The following is a 21,467-nucleotide window of genomic DNA, read 5'->3' as shown; positions in this document are numbered from 1 at the left end:
ATCCAGACGGGAAGACAGGAAGACATATGTTGGGCACCTGTGCCCAATCTTATCCCATAAAACACTCATTATATGTTTAGTGTTAACCATAATATTTTGTTGTGCATTAAACAGTTTACTATTTATTACGGGCTGAACCCAATCCTTCCATTGATATATTGATAGGCTTCTAATTATCAAATCCTTCTTTGGGTCATCATGTGCAGGCTAGGTAATGTAGGAAGCAATCGATCTTCCTCTATAGTCCATAAAGAATTAGGGGTTGAGCTTGTTTAAAGGAATCCAACTTTCTAGGCATGGCCTGGAAATCACTCATCTGTTTTTTTGCTGATGACACCTTCTTGTTCTGTCGTACAACCTTGTCTGATGTACATACCATTAAAGCTATGTTGAACCTCTTTGAATCCTCCCTATCTGGACAGCAGCTCAACCTTGCTAAGAGTAGTATCATGTTCAACAAAAACACACCTTCGGGTGTTAAAAAGCAAATTTGTGAGGCACTTGAAATGAAGGAGATGGGCTTAGATTCCAAATACCTGGGCACTACCTTGTTCCCAACTCGATCCAAAACCTCAACACTCTCACCAGTTTTTTCTAGAATACAATCCTAACTATCGACCTGGAAGGCAAAATTTCTTTCCCAGGCAGGGAGATTAACACTCATTAAGGCGGTTCTCCATTCAATCCCAACATACCACATGTCCTATTGTCTTTTTCCTAAATCCCTCTGTACCAAACTTGACTCAATTTGCTCCAATTTTTGGTATACTGGGTCACCAGCAAAAAAGCATTTGTCCCTCATTGCTTGGGACTCTATCTGTAGACCCAAAAACTCGGGTGGCCTAGGTCTACGCACACATTGGAACCATAATCAGGCTCTGATCATCAAACTTGGATGGCGGTTGCTTACTGAGCCCACTTCGCTATGGGCTCAGGTACTTAAAAGCAAATACTTTGCAAATCAGTCATTGCTTGACCCTTTAACCACCTTGAAACATGGGTCGTGGACATGGAATAGTATTTGAGCCATAATCCCTATTTTGAGGAAAATGATCCGTTGGAAAATTGGTACTGGCTCATCTGTTCTTCTTTGGGAAGACCCATGGATTCCAACTGATGATTTCACATCACTTAATCAGGTTATTCCATCTAACCCCCTTTTTAAAACGGTGAATGAACTTCTTATTAATAGGGGCTGGAACAGATCACTGATAGCCTCCTTCTTCCCCCCACCAATTTGCTCCTCTATTCTCTCCATCCCACTCTCGACCAATCCTTTTGCAAATTATCTACACTCCCATTTGACCAAGTCGGGGAAACTCACCACAAAGAGAATTGCTGCTTTTCTGGTTAACCAATCTAATATAGTCCCTGCTACTTTGGATAATACCTTTTGGAGAAAGCTATGGAAGCTACAGATCCCCCCGAAATTTACCCTTTTTGCCTGGAAACTGATTCATGATGGTATCCCCACACAATCAAAGCTATTTTGGGCCGACCAGTCGACCAATAGATGCCCATTCTGTTTGGTTGCTCAGGAATCCACTTGGCATCTATTCTTTTTGTGTGATATAACTAAAAGGATTTGGGCTGCAGGCCCACTGGGGCTACGCACGGAAAGACTCACTGGTGCCACATCACTACAAGCCCTTCATAATTTTTTCCAGGGTTGCATAACAATTACCTCCACCAACTCCTCAATCTTAAGCATTATCTGCATTACTTTATACTTTATTTGGACCCATAGGAATCAAATTATATTTTGCACTAGACTCTTAACCCACACCATATAATGAATAATATTATGCGATGGGTATACGACTTGCATCTCTTTCCCTCTAGCCAACATGACCCTGCCCGCACCCAAACCATACCACAGCCATCTCCCCCACAACCCATATCCAAATCTGATTTTTTACAGCTGGGAACAGAGAATGCTTATGTTATTATTTCAGATGGTAGCTTCTGTCACACGACCAACATTGGGGGGTGGGGGGTTTTTGCTTATTCATAACAACAACTTTTGTGCTTCTTCTGTGCATCATGGTCCTGTAGGGTCAGCCCAAGAGGCCGAGCTGTGAGGACTACAGGCAGGGTTCCAAAGGACACTTCCATTGGATTGCAAAGAAGTAATTGTGTGGACTGACTCACAGGAGGTTGCGGATTGGATTGAGTACTTGGCGGATCAGCCATGGCCGTATCATCTTTATACTTGGTTATTTGACATCTCCCACCTGATTTCATCCTTTCAGTCTGTAAAAATTATGAAACAACCTAGGTCTTACATTACTCCAGTAGATAAGCTTTCTAGGTATGCTAGACTTAACAACTTCTCTTCTGAGGACATTACTATTAATGTAGGTATTATGTTTAATGAATGAATTTTCGTATTCTTCACCAAAAAAAAAAGAAAAAGAATTAGGGGTTGAGGGGAGAGTACTTTGATGGATCATTGTATGGAGGTGTGTTTATTGGTTCAGTTTTAATTTGGTTCATGATGTAATAATAGGTATAAATTAAAACCGACAACAACAACAACAACAACAACCATAACCTTATCCCAACTAAATGGGGTCGGCTACATGGATCCTATAGAGGCTAAGATAGTATAAGAGATAAAAGAAGTAAAAGAAAGTAGAAGGAAGTAAAAAAGTAAAAGGAAGAAGAATGGAAAATAGGAAAGGAAAAAGTCGACGCAGTAGTCAAAGCAGCATCCCAATGAATGTTCCCCTACAAGGGGTCGGCTACACGGGTCTTTGTCTTCCAAACAATTCTATCTGCGGTCATACTAGGGTCGAGCCCTACCACATGCATATCCTTTCTTAAAACCGAATCAAATATTATTTGACTCCAAGTTTTCAAACTAAAATCGATCACTATTCAGTTGAGTTATTCGGTTTCAATTATCCGATTGATTTTCCTTTTTCAGTTATGCAATTTGGATTAATTTGGTTATTTGGTTTGAATTCGACTATAGTTTGAATCGGTTCTATAACTTCTGTAATAGCATTAAGGAAAATGAAATTTACAAAATCATTGGGTTGCGTTAAAGGCATTAAGTTATAATTAATATATACACCACCATATAAACAAACTAGAAACCTAAATCTATAGGGATTAAACATATATATACAAATGGTATACAGTAGAAACTTCAAAACATTCTAAACTATTAAACAAATTCAATTTCTGTAAAAACCCATAAGATCTGAAAGTCTACAAACACCACAACCAGTACAACTCTTAACTCACGATTAAAGAAAGAGGAGCAAAAGAGATGGAAGAGTGGAAGAGGATCACTCTTGAAAGTGAAGAATTTTTACTGTTTTAGGGTGTAATGGTTTTGGATTAGTCTAATCAAGATTCAGTTATTTATAGGTGAAGGTGAAGTGAACCATACTGTTTCAAACAGTCGAAAGTGAGGGTAAACTTTCTCCTTTATGGGTAGGGATGTAAACAGATCGGATTCGGCTTGGATAGTGCTATATCTGCATCCGCATTCGATTAGCTTTCGGACAGATTCGGATAGTACTAAACTGATACGGATACGAATATGAATACAGATTGAATATTTTAACCGTTTACATGTAAATATAGTTTTTCGGATAGCTATAGTCTATCCACATCCGCATCCGTTTAGTTTTCAGACGGATTCGGATAATGCTAAACGGATACGAACACGAATACCCCTTATTTATGGGTGAAGTGAACATATTCAAATTCACTCCCACGTTTCGTTTAGAAAGTGGGGGTAAATCTCTTTATTTGGAAATTGTTAACCATGTGCCCAAATGCCCAATACAATGGGCCCTGCCACTCCAAATCCACTTTATTGGGTGGCCCCAACTCCGGATGAATTTGAGATATTCAGATTTCAGACACCCTTTAGCAATTCGCTTCTTACAACAGAGCATAACTACTTGGCTTAGGGAAAAAAATAAAAAACTACTTGGTTCTTTATTGTTTATTTATGTATGAAGAAAAGTTCTTGGGAAAATTACATCATTAGCTATTTTTTGGTTTCATTTATAAAACTGTTCACCCTATGTTTGAGTTAACAAAAACAGATAAAAACAAGTTTAGTTTTACAAAATTAGACAAAAACAGTGACTCCTTCCTTCCTTGGCAGTTCCCTTATGGAAAAATCTCTTTTTTTTTCCTCTGTTACTTGGGGTAGCAGAGAATGGCGGTGGCTAGGGCAAGGATAGAGTTGCAGGAAACAGAGGATGCCTGGACAAGAAGGCAATGACAGGGGTAAAAATATCTAAAAAAGTAAGTATGAGAGGAAGAGACACTAATTTGTCTAGTTTTGTAAATCTTAACTTGTTTTTATCTATTTTTGTTAACTCAAACATAAGATGGACAGTTTTGTAAATGAAAAACCAAAAGTAACTAATCATGTAATTTTTCCAAAGTTCTTTGTGAAAAACTATCGATCATGCTAGATACAAAAGTTTACACTACACGGATTAGTAGCAACGATTGTTCTCTAGTAAGGCATGAGACTAACAACCTAGAACTGTTCTCTATTAAGGCATTAAGTTTTTATAGTAAACCTTAATTCCATGACAACCGGTTACTTGTAAAAGTAATTTTTTTAAACAAATTGATTAATTATTTAATTGCATTGGTTTTTTTAATTTCCTTAATTAAATCCAAGGTCTTAAATGAATGGTTCTAATCCAACGGTTAGATGGATGCCTACATGGAAAATGCGTCCCCTACAAGATCTAGTAGAATTTTTTCTCCCATTAACGTTGCTTGGTCACATGGCTCTTGTGCCCAGACATAGAAGCATGTCATATAGGGATGTAAACGGATTGGATTCGGCTCGGATAGTACTATATCTGCATCCGCATCTGATTAGCTTTCGGATGGATTCGAATAGTGCTAAATGGATATGGATTGGATATTTTATCCGTTTACATATAAATATAGCTTTTCGTAAGAGTGTCAAAACCTAGACTGAACCGTTAAGAAGGACCGAAATCGACCGAAAAAACCCAAGACCGAACCGAACCAATCCTTATTTGATTGGTTTTGGACTGGAGTATGACGGGACCGGTTGAAAACCGGACCAACCGATAACAAACCGAAAACCAAACCGAATGAAACCGATAAGAAAATAATGAGTATGAGGTTATGAATCGTTGGATTGATTTCAATATTAGTGAGCAAATTTATGGTTGTAAGATAAATTGTTACAAATCAATGAGTATGCGGTTATGAAAATAAGAAAATTGATTTGTAACAATGCTTGTTCCATTGATCTCCTTTTTAAGTGTGGGGCTAATGAAATATTTTATGTAGTTAAAAAGAGAAAGAGAAGAAAATAGGCACAAACCGAATCCAACTTGTTTAAAAAAACCCGATACCAAATCGATATCAATCTGGTATCATAAATCGAAATCGACATGAAATCAAACCACACCGAAACCGAAATCAAGCCGAAATCGAAAAGTTCTTATTGGATTGGTCTCGGTTTCTCTAAAAACCACATTGAAACTGAAAAACCCAAACTGACCCATCGACACTCCTAGCTTTTCGGATAGCTATAGCCTATCCGTATCCGTTTAGCTTTCGGATGGATTCGAATAGTGCTAAACAGATACGGACACGGATTTCGGCTATTCATTTACATCCCTAATGTGATATTACTACCCTGCCCCGCCCATGTGAAATAAAAAATTCCATCCATTGCATGCACTCTCATTGGCGGGGCACATTTGTGCAGGCCTGCAAGGCCATGTGATTCAACAGCGATCTCTTGCCAAAATACAAAAAACTAATAATAAGGGAAAAGAACAACGCGTGGTTGTGTGGCTCTTGTGCCTAAACACTAGAGTATGCAAAATTACTACCAACCTCATACAAAATGAAAATTTTCATCCATGTTGATACCCGTATGCACATTTTTATTGGCACTGCACTAGTGCAGGATAGGATGGCCAGGCAACAATCTCTTTCCCTAGGGACTTCCCCTATACCTTAAGGGAAGTAATTTTCAATTCAAAAATGACCTAGGCCAACACTCCTTTGTGTCTATCTCTCTCTTCCTCAAAACATGGGGGTTGTCCTTTCATATAAGGAGAGAGACAGACTCCCGCACAAACATTTTTTTTCTCATACCTTAACTATAGACCGTACCCTTAAGTTTCAATATTTACGCTTCTCACTCGCAACTTTCAATTACCTCTTACTGTAATTGTTGAAAATAAAAGGGAGGTGATTGGAGATAAGGTAAAGTTCAGGAGAGGGCTGAGTAATTTAATCACTTAGAATGGCAATAGTATAATTATTGTGAAGTCAGGGGTGTATATTGTAATTAAGCCATTAAGGCATAACACAGAGGAGGTTTGAGTAATTTAATCTAAAAACTAGACGGCTTAAACCCTGAAACCCCTACCGCCTAGTTTTTCGTCAAAGTATTTGGTATGTTACGCTGTAAGTGTAAACCTACCGAGTGCGGATGCGAGAGATGAAGAATAAGGCGGTCTTCCTGACAGTTGCGGAAAAGTGCAAGGTATCATCCGCCTTGACCGTGTCTACACTCCATACGCCTCTTCTTCTTCTTCATATATGCTCTCATTTTAATCTTTTCCTTTTGGTATGTGTGGGAGATCTGAGATGGTTACGTTAATCTAAAACTCGCAGAACATATTGGCTGCAAACTGGCAAGGCCGTCTTAATACCATCAAAGCTGACGCTAAAGGAAGGTAAGTTTTAATATGATATATTACCAAGAAATAGCCCATCTCTTTATTCGTAATCATCTCCTATGTTGTGCTTTTGGAGTCGTCTATGTGTGATGAACCTCGGTATGCACTATGAACGCAAAAGTATTTAATTTGGTTTAAAATTATGGATTCCCTAATATATTGTTCTTCTCGCTGGTGGTAGCAAGGAGGAAATTCACACTTCAAAGGTTAAGTACCTGTTCAAGAAGGGGAAGCCGTACATTTGGATACCAGAAAACGATTTGCACAATGTGGTATGGGTTTGTTCTGATTTGTTTTGTATCTTCTTATGATTCTCTGTCCTTGTGTCTACCCTCCACCTTTTTTTTTTTCTCAAGATACTATGTTTACTTGTATATAGTTTATCTAGAAGCTGATTGCCCCAAAATTTTGCTTTTCTAGTCGATTACTTGAAGTAGCTTTTAGGAAGTTGCAAGTGATTCTTTCTATGTATTCTGTGTTGTCCTCTGTTTGTTCAGTTTTCCAACAAATTTAGAATAAGGGAGAGTTTTCTTTGTTCTTTGGAATGGCTAGTGGAGAAAGAGAAAGATGTCTCTTAGGCCTCTCGAATATAAGTAGTGCGATATGAGTATGATGTATTATACCAGGACTTGGGCATTACCTTAATGATACAGTCTCAAGAGTATGGTAGTTAGAACTTAGAACTAAGGACTTGGGCATTATGAATATGAGTATGGTAGTTAGAACTTAGAACTGAGGACTTAGTGCGATATGAGTGTGTTTACTTAAATATGAGTATGATGTATTATACCAGGACTTGGGCATTACCTTACTTGAAGTAGCTTTTAGGAAGTTGCAAGTGATTCTTTCTATGTATTCTATGTTGTGCTCTGTTTGTTCAGTTTTCCAACAAATTTAGAATAAGGGAGAGTTTTTTTGTTCTTTGGAATGGCTAGTGGAGAAAGAGAAAGATATCTCTTAGGCCTTTCAAATATAAGTACTGCGATATGAGTATGATATATTATACCAGGACTTGGGCATTACCTTAATGATACAGTCTCAAGAGTATGGTAGTTAGAACTTAGAACTTAGAAGTATGGTGCTACATGCATGACAATGAGAAGAGAGAAAATAGGGAAAACAGATAAGAAGGAAATAAGAAGAAATATCTAAGAAATTAAAAGGAGATAAAGGAGATAAAATAGGATAAATTGTGGCTTTACGGATGAAGCCATAGCGTCTTGTCTTATTGGGAGGTAGCCAACCTCTGTTCTCCCGAGAGAAATCGTAGGAACCCAAACAATCAAATATATCCAAGTCCGCTTCACTCTATCTTTCCAATACTAAATAATAGTGTACAAGTAGTTACTATAACTACCATTCATTCCCCTACAATTTCTCCCTTACATTTGATTACCACCCACTAATATTAACTCCCCATTAATAATAATGCTCACAACTACATAATAACTGACCCAATTAATAATTACATAATAACTATTTAGCCACACAAGCCTCATCCACATGGTTCTAAGGATGTGCGCGTACCACATGGACATAATATTGTAGGAAATATAGTTGAGTTTCAATTTTGTTTTGGCTTCAAGATATGATTAGGAGTCTTGTTTTCCTCTTATATATATACACGTAGCTAACGATTAATCAAAGTTGATTGGATAAGAAACATTGGAATTTATTGTTTGTGGTGTGGCTGCTGGTTGGGTGACCATCTCTCTCTCTGTGGTTTGATTCCTTCCCTTTTCGTGACTTTTTCTCTCAACTTCCTCTCTTATCCCAGTTCCCTTCTGTTTTCCTCTTTTTTGGTTCCTACTTCTGACTTTCTTCTATTTTTTGTTATTGTTACTGTTACTCTGTTTTTGGGCAGTACTTGCACCTCTGTATTTCGTGTTTGAACTCCCTGATACCAACCAATCAACCTAGGGTTTTGGGAGTCAACTCACCGACTTAGGGACCCAAACACCAGTTGCCTGTTCTCCAAATCATCCTCTTCACTGATATTGAAACCAGTAACCAGACGTGGTTCTTTTGGTTCCACCAAGTTTTGATTTCAGGAATTTTGTTAACTTTTTCTGATTGCTGCTTCGAGTGATTGTTGGTTGGAATCAATAACTCTCGTAATTTAGGAGTGAATAATATTTGGCCAATATTGTTAACGGTCAACCAAGTAGAATTGTGTCATCCTTTAGGAGATGTAGATGTCTTTACATGATGTCATGTTTTTGTGCCCTAAAGTTCACAAGTTCATTGAAGAAATTTCATAACTTGGTTCTTGTAGAATAGCTGATTTAATTACTTGTGCAGCTTACCAGATTGTCACTAGGAAATCTAAGGGATCTTTTATTTATTTTTTCAGTTGAGATCTTTTTGGGGTTTTGGGGGGGGGGGGGGTTGATTGATCAGTATTTGCCTGATACCTTTTTTTTCTTATTTTCCTCTTTGTAGAACACTATTATTGATGAACGTGGCTCTCTTGCCGTGACCAACCCCATCCCGGGTCCTCTAGGAAGCTTGCTGAGATCTATAAGACAGGTCACTGTTGTACAAGATCTGTGTGGCTTCTCTTTCTCGATTTAGCTGATATTTGGGGATTCTTTATTTCACTCTATAAATTATTAACGAACATTCACTCACAAAGTACAGAAACTCTTGGATATATTATCTGTTGGTCATGCTCTTGTTACTAAAATGTGACCAACTTGCTTGTTGTTACAGTTGCCAGCCCGGGTTGCTTTGACTGTGGATGTGGTACCTCTTAAAGATGAAAAGGTAAATTTTCCATCCCCAGTTAGCTTGATCCGAGAACATTCAGTAATCTAAAGCGGGTAAAGTTCTTTTAGTTAGATAGTCACATATAAATCATGAGTTTCACTGCCTCCTTTACACATGCGATGAAAATAGAGGCCTAACATGCAACACAGGAACATAAATAAAATGTACATTGATACGTATGTGACATAACTTCCTCTCTTTTGTATGTTCTTACTTTGAGATAAGGGGAAAGAGTTACTCTGAAGCATCACTGCTAAGGTGGAAAGTGAAATCAAGGAATGACCGAATGAGACTAAAAGGATCTGTAGGAAAGAAGAAAATTTTTTGAAAGGAAAGGAAAGGAAAACATCCAACTAGATGCCTGGCTCCCAAAGTGCCTTGGTATGAGGTAGTTTCGTTCCATGGTCATATTCCCCGTCATAGTTTCATGGCTTGGAGAGCTTTCATACAATCCCTTTCAACATTATATTTTCTTTGGGATAAGGGAATTTCTTCCACCTCAAATTGCTGCTTTTGTTGGAATGCTTCGGAAGATCCGCAACACTTATTCTTTGCATGCCTGTTCTCTGCTGTTGTTTGGAAAGGTATCTTTTGTAAGTCCTCATCTACCTTGAGAAGGACCTTCCCATTTGAGGAGAAATGGGGATGGGTCAAGAGAAAATTTAATGGAAAATCTTAGTGTTACACGGAGGGTAAGCTTTCCTTTTGTGCAGTTATCTACCACATTTGGATGGAAAGAAGCTTTCGAAGATGGACCAAAAAATCTAGAACCGTTCAGCAGATTTGGGACAAGGGGTAAGCTTGACCTACCTGCTGGGACTTGCTTGGATGCACCGAGCTAGGATTTTTGTCCAATGTTGAGATCTTCCCATACAGCTATATGCTGTGTTATAAAGCTCCCTTGAAGTTTTTATTTGTATTTTCGTTTTCTTTCTCTTCGGGCCTCTTTCCTAAGGGTCCCCCTTATATTCTTTTGGGCTCTTTGAATATAAATAATTACCCATCCAATAAAAAAAAAAAAAATCCAATTAGTAAGAGGGTAGTTAAATGGTAGTTAAACCACTATAAAATGCACAAGAAGACATGAGAATCGATCATGATTAGGAAACTAATTAACAATTTGTTGCAACTTCAAATTATTCATATGATTTCATGGTTGTATGGAAACTGAAATTGAGGAGATAGCACAATTGGGATAACTGTTTTCAAAAACTTTAGTAAAAAACGTTACAAGATTTACTTTCATAGATATCCTTTTGTGACAATAACAGAACCTGAATCAGTACCTGGCCATAAGAATAAAAGAAGAGAAGTGAGGAGAAGAGTGAAGTCGAAGAGAAGAGAAGATGAGAGAAGGGAAGAGAACATAGCCCACAGTTTGAGTAGTGAGCAAAATACTCAAAGCATGGGTAGAGGATTGTATTTATATTGAATAAAAGAAACAAATTACAATAGGACCATCGGATCTACAACTAATGACTTGAATCAAGACTTAAGACTGGACATAAGTGTAAGTGTACTTTACACTTAAGTAAGAAAAACATTACAATTATACCCCTAAGAGAACCGATACATAGAACCGACACACTTAACAGTCCCCCTCAAGCTGGAGCATAGATATCATCCATACCCAGCTTGGAACACCCTTGGAGAAATACATTTTGAAACAAGTCTTCAAGTTGATTACTCATTTACGTGAGTTGACAAACGGAGTGAAATCAATTTCTTCTTAACTACATCTCGAACAAAATGACAGTCCACTTCAATATGCTTAGTCCTCTAATGAAAGACTGGATTACTAGCAAATATCAATTTAAATAGTTGCTTGGTTATCATAGAACATGTCTATAGCATAGTTGTCATGGCGTCCTGGCGCTGGAGAGGGTTGCATGGCGACCTACGCCATGGCGTCCCTCTTTGATTTCTTCTTCCTGTCTCTCTTTCCCTCTTCGATTTCTTCTTCCTGTCTTCGATTTCTTCTTCCCTCTTCGATTTCTTCTTTCCCTCTTCAATTTCTTTCGATTTCTTCTTCGATTTCTTCTTCCTGTCTTCTTTCCCTCTTCGATTTCTTCTTCTTGTCTTTTTTCCCTCTTCGATTTCTTTCGATTTCTTCTTTCCCTCTTCGATTTCTGAATTTTCTTCTTAAAACTTGAGAAACAATAGAGAAAAAATAAAACATGGCTTGAGTATACATCTATTAACACATTAAAAATAGAGAAAATAAAAAATAAAACATGGTCGACATGCTCACCATGGCATTTGTTGATAAAAAAACGAAGCTCCTGAACAAAGGTACAAAATAGTTAGAGTAATATTGAGAAAAGCCACAACCAACAACAATTGTACTAAATATATCAAACCATTCTCTCGGGGATTGTTTCAACTCATAATTAGGTTTATTCAGCTTACAAACTTTCTTAGTATTCTCCCCCTGAGCAACATACCCAGGAAGTTGCTCCTATTGGGACCAAGCCAACCCAAGAGGGGTGGAGTTGAATTGGGCATGGTGGAACATTAATGACAATTAAAACTACCCAAACACTCGATGAATGCAAAGTTGTAAGGCAAGTGTTGAAATTTGATTGAGAGGAGATGAGAGACAAAGAGGTACCCGCTTGATAACCTTACTGCTGTGTCTGTGCTGAAACTGTGCTGAGAAACAACAGAACAGTTTTTTCCAAAACTGTGCTGAGAAACCGCTTTTGACCCGCTTGGTAAACCTCTTCTGAAAATTTGTTCCCAAGAGACTCCCTCTGTTGCTCCCCCCCCCCCCTCTTATGTTGCAGATGATGTTTTGATTTTACTGGATGCACAAAGGATTCATGATAGGATTCCTCTTTAAGAGCACCACACTGCTACAACGTCCAATATGGAACACACAACCCTCAAATATCAATGCTCAAATGCCACTTGCAACAACACAACCCAGAAAATTTGGCACCTTCCCAATTAACTTTAAGAAAGTGCTAGACCTCACCTAAGGCAGGATGCCTTCACAATTCAAGCCAGACTATCAGCCTAAGCAGGTTTTGAAAAAATAACCCAGACCTCGATAACCCAGGATAACAGCAACTGGGGGCTTCAAGGTGAACTTCAGTAGATGAAAACAGCAAGTTTAATGAAGCTCAGATTATCTCAGATGTGCCCAAAAAATAAAAATCAGAAAGGGGAGTAATCACAAAAGAAGAGAAAGAGAGAGATAGAGAGAGACCGATTATTCAAGGGAAGTTGGCTCTACAGTCATTAAACAGAGCATCCATGGAAGTTGGCTCTACAGCCATAAAACAAACAAACAAAAATTGCAAACCTTAAAACCACATCTTTGGGTTGCAGAACCAACATTCACAAAAGAAGAGAAAAGAGAGATAGAGACAGAGAGAGAGAGAGAGACCGATTATTCCACGGAACCTATTTTAGGGTTCGATCATTCCTGCAACCCAAACCAAAGAAACTCTAAAATCAGTTAGATTAATCAATAAGAACACCAGCAATCGCAGCAGGTAATCAATTTGATTTTATTTTTAAAGAGTTGTTGATGTTTTCCCTCTTCTCAATAGTAGTAACCTATCGTTACCACTCCTTCGTCATTCAAGCTACTCAAACCAAAGAAATTCTGAAATATAAACCCTAAAAAAACCTAAAGAAATAAAATATTTCTTACAATTGATTTTCATACTGCCATTATTCTAGGGGTTTCTGAATCAGTGACCATGAACAAGAGAGAGAGAGAGAGAGAGAGAGAGAGAGAGAGAGAGAGAGAGAGAAATAGAGAGGTTTTTTTCATGGGTCGAGTGTTGCAAAGATTACAGAGTACCTGGATGGTGGAGGGACAGCAGCGGTTAGCTCCGGCACAACAAACTTTTTTCTTCTAGTTCTTCTTCACTGCTACGACCATCGAGTTTCTTCCCCTATAATCGAGAACGAGCTTCTTCTCAGAGCTCGTGAAGAGGACTCGTGTCAAATGAAAAGGTAAAATGTGAGACTTGTTGAAATATCGGGCACAACTTTTCAATTTTGTTCCCAGAAACGACAGAACATGTTGTCAAAAGTCTTCCACGAAGCATAAATTTCGATTTATGTTCCAAAAAACACACACAAAAAACACTCTGTTATCAAGCATTTTTTTGGGTGTTTTCCCGTTTCTCGGAACGGAAAAACACCAAAAACTATTTCCCGTAAGGTTATCAAGTGGGCTCGAGATTGACACAAGTGATTTGAAGTGGTTCAGCAACTTGCCTACATCCACTACCAAGTGATAACACCCATAGTTCAAGGTTTTGGCGAAATTTTATGAAACCTATCGGAATATTTTGGTTTCGCAGGTTGTCGAAACGAAACAACTTGCGATACTAAAGAAATGCAATGCTTCGAACGAAAACATTTCGTTGATATATCTGTCAAAACTGCTAAAGCCCTTTATTATAAATATCAGACTTAGAGCGAAATGGGTCAAAATTTTGACCCACTTCGTTTGGTTTCGACAATGAAGGTTGAAAAACCCAATTTTTGTGCTTTCTTGGCCAAATCACTGTTGTACAAGTACTTTGGCAGTAGAGGAACACAGTGGAAGAGACGAATTGTTGCGTTGTTGGAAGATATATGCATGATTTAAAGTTGGAAGTATATCTCTTTTCCCAAAACTAATTTTTGTAGTGGCGTATGGATGAAAGTGGTATGCATGGGGGTAATGGCGTCCACCATCATATGCCACGGGGAGCACCGGTTCCAACTACACTCGGTGTGGTCGGTTTGGGCAGTTTAGCTCTTCAGTGGCATTACCCTGAGTTTGAGGGTCAGTTACACACTGGCTCTGTTGTCTTGAGGAGCGTTGAAACTTGCTTCTTCTTCAGAGTTTTCTTGGTCATCAATGCGACCTGTCCTTAATAGAACCGATCTGATTCTCTGAACAATTGGAATTTCATACTTTTGTCGGATACTCTCTATCTTCTGATTGAGCTTGTGTAGGTAGATGTTGCCTGGGGGATTTTTTGGACAACATCTTCTCATTCTTGGCCCCTCAACCATACATGCTGGTGACGGTTCCACAGGCACCATCTAGTAGCAGTGGCTCTCGATCAAGTTCCTCTTGGTTCAGAGATCTATACCCTAGGTAAAGGTACCTCCAATATGTTGATGATTCCATTTATAAGGCTGCTGTGGTGAGCGTTTTTCCACCATACTATGACATAGCTAGCTTTTGTAATACATGTAGAGGATAACTTGATTCGGCAACAGATCAACATTCTAGTGGTTCTGATCCTGCCCAGAATTCGTTTTGGTACTAGGAGTCTAGGATGGCTTCAGAATTCGTTTTGATATAATAGTTGTTCTCTCTTTTCCAGTATCTTTTAACTCATCAAGTCAACTAGACTTCTGTTTTTTTTTAGGGTGTAGTGGGGGGGGGGGGGATGGGGCGAAGCTTTCTATTTGTATTTTTGTTATAAAGGCAACAGTTTCAAGCCTGAAGCCACTACATTGATCTTGGTTCTGTTTTTTAGACATTAGGCAGATTTATTTGGATAATGTGCCATGAATGTTTTTAAATGTCATTGACAAATAATTCTTGTTCTCATTACAGGCTCAGTTTGCTACCGAAAGTTTAAGAGAAACTATATTGTCGGAATGGAAAGCAGTCAGTCATGCCAGTTATTCGGTTTCTGGTATATTGAGTTCTTCCAGTCTCAGTTGTACATCTCGAAGTGAAAACCTTCAGGATGTACTTGATGGAAGTGAACCGTATGTCGTTTATAAGTTAAATATACGGTATGGGGCTTCACTCAGATCCATGTTTTCTCAGTTATATGACTTCATCTCTTCATTTGACTACTAGGACAAAGTTGGAGGAGAAATTATTGTTCTTTGAAGTGTAAATAGGATTTTAGCATCAGATTATATGTCGATAAAATTTATGCTAGCAGATAGTCCATTTTTTGGCAGAGGAATACTATTTAAAATATTGAAATAATGGGAAAGCAGTACAAGCGCTTTGATTGTCTCTGTGCAAAATGGTCCATCTTGTTCAATCTTGGACGCAATGGCCAAAATTCCTGTGACCATCCCTTCAGTTTTTGGTGGTTGCTGTCAATGGACCAAGCATGGATGGTCTTTACATGTAACATTCCATTTTTTGAACCAATTGTCTTGGCTGTGTTTCCTACATCCTCCATGGCTATTTGTTGCAAAATAAAATTTCTAAAGAAAGATTCTGGTTATGAGGTTTCTATATTTTGATTTCTAATAACTCTATACTCTTTGATTTTTCCTATTCTTCTTCTTGACCTTGTGTTGGTGCCAGACATCTTGATGTTATGCCTGCCTTTAAATTTCCAAGACACCCCTAGGACTTTGGATCAGTCAATATTGCAATGAAAGGGTGCCACCCTTGAGAGTGACCTTTTCATTGGAACAGACAATAAGGTTTTTTTTTGTTTTTTTATTTTTATTTTAAATTTATGAACATGAAGAAAATAAAATTAGCAAAAAAGATATAAAACACACATAACATCCTTAGTAGTACTTACCCTGACCTTACCAGTCCTTGCCTTCCTAGCTAATACTTAAGCCACATTTACAAGATTGTTGAGTTGTTTCTTCAGAACATAGTGGCAAGGCGTTGCCTAGGTGTCCAGGCTCTTTCTTGGGTCCAAGGCGACAGCACGCCTTGTTGACACTTCGCGAGTTTATTTTGATTTATATTTATTGTTTTTTTTCCCCGATGAATATGATGATATTATATCCTATACTTGTTTATTATATGTTGATTTTCTCATATTCGGTCATTGCTAGCATAAGTATATTATATTGCATTGATATGGTTTCTATTTTACAGACAAGCATAATTATATAAAATTAGGGTGAAGGCTGGACACACTAGCACTGTGCCCAGCACTGTCTGCCTCTCTCCTCCACCCTGGAAAAGTCCCCCCTGCCCCTCACATCCCAGCCCCCCATTGGTTGAGCTGCTAGCTCCAGGAAAGCTAGCAGCATGCCCAACCTCTGCCCATAAAATTATGACTGCATGCCTAGGGCACCTAGGCAACGCTTAAGCAGGCACCCCTCCAACGCCTTGTGTTGCCTAGTCGCCTTGACAACTATGCTTCAGAATAACATAACATATTTCAAGAGACATTCAATATCAAACAATACTTTAAAGCTCTCCCATGGCCAACTGCGTCTGCTGACTTCGGAATCATCTGAACCAAACTCCTGGGAATCCATCCACACTCCTAGGGAATTGCAACCCAGTAACAGTGCTCCTTGGATACCTTGGAGAAGTCTCCTCGCTTTTGCTTCAAACCTGTTTCCTGTGCCACCATAGTCCATTGCAACAAAAGCAAATTGATTACAGAAACTAACAATCGAGCCTCCAGAATATAACCTGCTTCCTGTTTTGGGAGGTTCTCCCTTTGGAGGAGCCCTCTATCTGCCCTTTTGTTCCCTAATGTTGTGGCCTTCTTCCTCCTACCGTGAAGAATGGTGAGAAAGTTTCATATACTCAAGTAAGTAGGACTTTTTATCTCCTTATTTTTTCCATTTCAACAAAATTTTGAGGGGTGAGTCAACCATTCTGAAATATTGTGGGTAATCAAAGAAATAACAGAGGAAAATGTGCTTGCAGTTCAGAGGTAAATTCATAAATTTGATTGTTTATATAATCTTCTACAAAAGAAAAAGGAAAATTTGATAGTTATGGTCATGACATTAGGTAGATGTATCACATGATACTTAATTTGGACCCTTTGAATGTCAGCATTCCATTTATCCGGATTTTTCTTTCTTTTGGAGGGAGGGGGTGCTAGGGTGGGTGTGGCGTAGTTGTCTGCATGCTGTTTGTACATTTGCTGTTAAACTAACTCAACTCAACAAAGCATTATCCCTACCTCTCAAGTTTGGCTGCATGAATCCTGTTGCATTTTCAGGTTGCATGTTTACGACAGATTGCCTAAATTCCAAAGGTTTTAGACCATAGTTGTCAAGGTGGTAAGGCGGCCTAAAGGGTGCCTAAGCGTTTAGGTGACCAGGCGTTCGCCTAGGCAACCAAGGCGACCAAGTGTTATTTTTTTATTTCCCCTATTTTCTAACATTATTTAGTATTCTACCATATGTACCTTATATCATTAAAAAAAAAATCAACATTATGCCACATCAAGCCATAAAAAATCAATATTAAGCAAATCAAGTCATAAAAAATCAACATTAAGTCGCATCAAGTTATCAAAAATCAATATTAAGCCACATAAAGTCATCAAAAATCAACATTAAGTCACATCAAGTAATCAAAAATCAATATTAAGCTACATAAAGTCATCAAAAATCAACATAGAACCAGAAGACAGCAGAACTGAAGAAGCAAGCTATTGGAAGTTTGAAACAATCAAAACATACATTTGGTTTATATTGTCCTTAGCAAATATGATCTTATCAATAAGTAATTAAACTGCTCTCGATTTAGAGAAATGTTCTTGTTCTCTAAGAAGTTTGACTGTTCAAATGATTTTTTTTTTACACGAGACTTTTTGTATTAGGTAGAACACCAAACCAGCTTTCCAACAATTCCAATATTGCTTTAATCGGATTTATATTGAAGGAGTTATGTTCCAGTCAAACCTTATTTGGTGTGTGCGAATGTTGTCAAAATCGCTCTAAATGAAAATATTTTTTTAAATATTAAAACAAATGAATATTTTACCGCACTTTGGGTTTTTGCAATATTTTATCGTATTAAGATTTATGAAATTTTTAGATTTGAGAAAAACACAACATTAGAAAGTTAAAATGGGGGGTTGATTTTTTATCCTTTTGGGAATTTTATTTTTTAACTATTTTAGTTGGATTCAAATAGGGGGGTATTTGTTTATTAATGAATAATATCTTAAGTAAATGAAATGCAAATTAAATGAAATTTGGCATGAATAAGTGCCAGAACCTAGTCCGATACCAATTAAACCAGTGCAAGGCGCCTGCACTAAGGCGGCAGTCGCCTAGGCTCCTAGAGATCCGCCTATGATATTTGGCACAAATAGGTGCCAGAACCTGGTCCGATACCAATTAAACCAGTGCAAGGCACCCTGCACTAAGGCGGCAGTTGCCTAGGCTCCTAGAGATCTGCCTTGGCGTTGCCTAGGTGACACCTTGACAACTATGTTTTAGAGCAGCTTTTACCTGATACAACCTTCCTTCTTTACCAAGTTTTGGGGCCAGCAGTGCAGAAAACACTGCCTGTCATTATGGATCATGGCTACAGTTACTAATAGCATCTTTTAGATCATTCTTCCTATGCCCAGTTAACAGATGATGTAAAGTATGTATATCCAGATCATGTACCTACATTGATGGCAATGCAAGCATACATGAAGTTGAATGGGATGATATTCAAGTATCTAAGGCTGATCCCTTATGTAAGATTCATCACAAACACTAGTGGAGTATTCATTTACTTGATTTATAAGAATGGTTTTTCTCTTTGTACTCTGCTGGATTTAAAGTTTCTTCTCTATACGTTTTCCTGATTTGTGACACTTGTTTGTGGAAGACTAATCTCTCTATGTCATGTAAATTTCATGTGTAGCGCCATTTTCTGAAAAGATAATTGATGGAATCAATCAAAGTCAGGCGAGGCGTAGAGCACTGATGCTTTTCTGTTTTGTATACTTGAATGTAAATGCAAGGGTAGGTAATAGTTTCATTAGTTTTTTGAGGAACATCTGCTCATAACAATGTTATTCTAGATGGTATTTCATATTGCTCATGAAACTTGTGAAGTTAGTAAATATGCTTTTAAAAACTTGTGTGGACTATATGTAATATTCCTGAAAATTAAATATGTTTATTAATTTCGACAAGCCTAATGGAACTCATCTCATTTTATAATCCCCCCCCCCCCCCAGGGTTTTTTTTTTTTTTTTTTGTATTCATCATTATAAAGTACACTTGAACAAATGACGACTACCGTAGAGATATGTGAATTTTTTTATTATTTTGTTCTGTTCTGGTACTTCAGCTTTTAAGGACTTCATTCTTTAAAAAAAAATGCAAATATAACCCATTAGGGGATTCTTGTCCATGGATTTGTGATATATAACATTTCAGTGTAAAACAAATTCAATCAATAACCAAAACTTTGCTTTTCTGTTAGAATTTACCTTCCTGCTGCAGAGATGTAGAAGAGAGAGAATGGAGATAGAAATAACATGTAAATGCAAAATGATTTCATGATAGGTCTGTTGATAGGTCAAATGTGATCCATTAATTGATGAATCCAATCTGATTACGATCTCAATCAGATTAAATATGCAATATTTTGAGACATGAATATAGACCCCCCAAAAAAATGTAGAGAGTAATTTCACTATGTGCATGCAAAGAATATGCATTTATTCATGGATATTGTGTATCAAATTTTGGTCACTCAGGTGGAGTTAGAATTTGATACCTCCTCGGCCACTTTGCTAAATTTCAAAAAAGATATATTGTCCTGATTTCATTTACAACTGATACTTGTACTTTGTTCATTTGCAGTTTTTTTTTTTATTTTTTATTTAAAATTTTTAACCATCAAAAACTGTAGAAATGACTGTTTTACTTTTCATGTGAAGGAAGCATTTATGCTGTCTATCGACAGGAGAGGATTTGATGTGCTGGCTAAGGTTCCCAGTCTAATGGCAAAAGATGGCTTTGTTGAACACCAATGGAAGGAGTTCAGGTTCACGTTCAAGGAAGATGCATGTGATGTAGAGGCATTCTGCCGTCTATTGGTTGAAATGGAAGAGGAAGCTCTCAAGAATGTTTCAAGTTATAGTGGTCTGGGATGAAGCAGACCCCGAGATGTGTAAACACTGCATCCGTGATCCAGTTATTAACATCACATCGAATCAGGATGCTGGCAGGGAGTTCCCACATGTCTAGGTACACCCACAATGTTTTGGCTTGGACCAGCTTTTTAGCTCGAGATCCTGTAAATGTTCCATCTTTTTCATCAGATCTGAGAGGAAGGCAAAGAAGTAACGTACACAACCAAACTAAGTACAATTATTCTTGGGATCCAGTTTTTAACAGAATGTTTTTTTGAAAAGTTTAACTTGTTCAAAACTTAATTTTGTCTTCCTTCTGTTATTACTTGAATCCCTATTTTTATTGTATATGATAGGAAGCATACTTGAACATGGTTGATTTAAGAATGAAAATACCTTCCGTTATATCTGTCTTTTCTTCTTCTATGGAAGACATCCAGAAAATTAAACTGAAAGTTGATTTCCAAATTATTGTATTGAATGCCAGTAAAATAAATCCTACTACAACTCAAAGAATGAATCTTTCGGAAGCAATTGACAGTTTGTTGAATTAATTGCAAAAAGGATTTTGTAATAGTATTCACATTTCTTTTCTTTTTTATTTGGTGAAACCATTAACATTCCTTGACAGACATTTTGCAAAGTCTTAAAAACAAGGGAACTAAAAGTCAGTTCACCCACACGTGTGGGGAATGCACACAGGAGAACTTGGGAGCCCTAGGGTAAATCAATAAACCAAGCAATGTTACATTGTCAACCATGTTAATGTGGTGTAATGTAAAACTCAAAATTATATTGAAAAAAAAAAAAAAAAAAGGCTCAACCCCTCCACTCAACAAAACATTTTCTTTCTAACAGTAAGGAATGACTAATGAAATTGCAAAAATGCCATGACATTTAAAAAGACTCAGCTGATGGTATCGAAGGGTAGTAAAACTTCCAAGAACCAGAAAAGTCTAAAACCAGAAACATTAGGCTATGTATGGAAGGCAAGAAAAGAAACTACTCTCAATGCAGTTTTCAAAGAAGTCAATCAAACAACCGACGACAGACCCTTTATCGTTGGGCAAAGATTAAGTTACAGAGACCAAGTATCGATGGCTCAGTTGTTTGACGAATTTGATTAGCCACTACCAAATAATTTTATTACTACGTACTGCCTCACTGCAGCCTGCAAGTAATGCTGAGG

At 37.7% G+C, this 21,467-nt stretch overlaps 1 protein-coding gene across 1 annotated transcript; it reads left to right on the top strand.

Moving 5' to 3' along the window:
* Positions 1-6,466: 6,466 nt before the first annotated feature.
* Positions 6,467-20,371, top strand: LOC122649707. Its single transcript, XM_043842950.1, has 9 exons — positions 6,467-6,523; positions 6,655-6,716; positions 6,901-6,991; positions 9,162-9,248; positions 9,432-9,485; positions 15,067-15,251; positions 18,804-18,886; positions 19,057-19,157; positions 20,084-20,371. Exons 1-9 carry the CDS (start codon positions 6,470-6,472, stop codon positions 20,297-20,299), a joined length of 933 nt encoding a protein of 310 aa, XP_043698885.1. The 5' UTR covers positions 6,467-6,469; the 3' UTR covers positions 20,300-20,371.
* The last annotated feature ends 1,096 nt before the right edge of the window (positions 20,372-21,467 follow it).

The sequence above is a fragment of the Telopea speciosissima genome, chromosome 2 (genome assembly GCF_018873765.1).
Source record: "Telopea speciosissima isolate NSW1024214 ecotype Mountain lineage chromosome 2, Tspe_v1, whole genome shotgun sequence".
Lineage (NCBI taxonomy): Eukaryota > Viridiplantae > Streptophyta > Magnoliopsida > Proteales > Proteaceae > Telopea > Telopea speciosissima.
This window is presented reverse-complemented; position numbering and strand designations above follow the sequence as displayed.

What these genes read in the sequence shown, in the direction of transcription:
- LOC122649707 (XM_043842950.1), top strand. Translation starts at nt 6,470, where the DNA reads ATGCGAGAGATGAAGAATAAGGCGGTCTTCCTGACAGTTGCGGAAAAG. An exon ending in CAGTTGCGGAAAAGTGCAAG is followed by an intron (nt 6,524 to 6,654) that starts GTATCATCCGCC and finishes TAAAACTCGCAG; the next exon opens with AACATATTGGCTGCAAACTG. An exon ending in TACCTCTTAAAGATGAAAAG is followed by an intron (nt 9,486 to 15,066) that starts GTAAATTTTCCA and finishes TTCTCATTACAG; the next exon opens with GCTCAGTTTGCTACCGAAAG.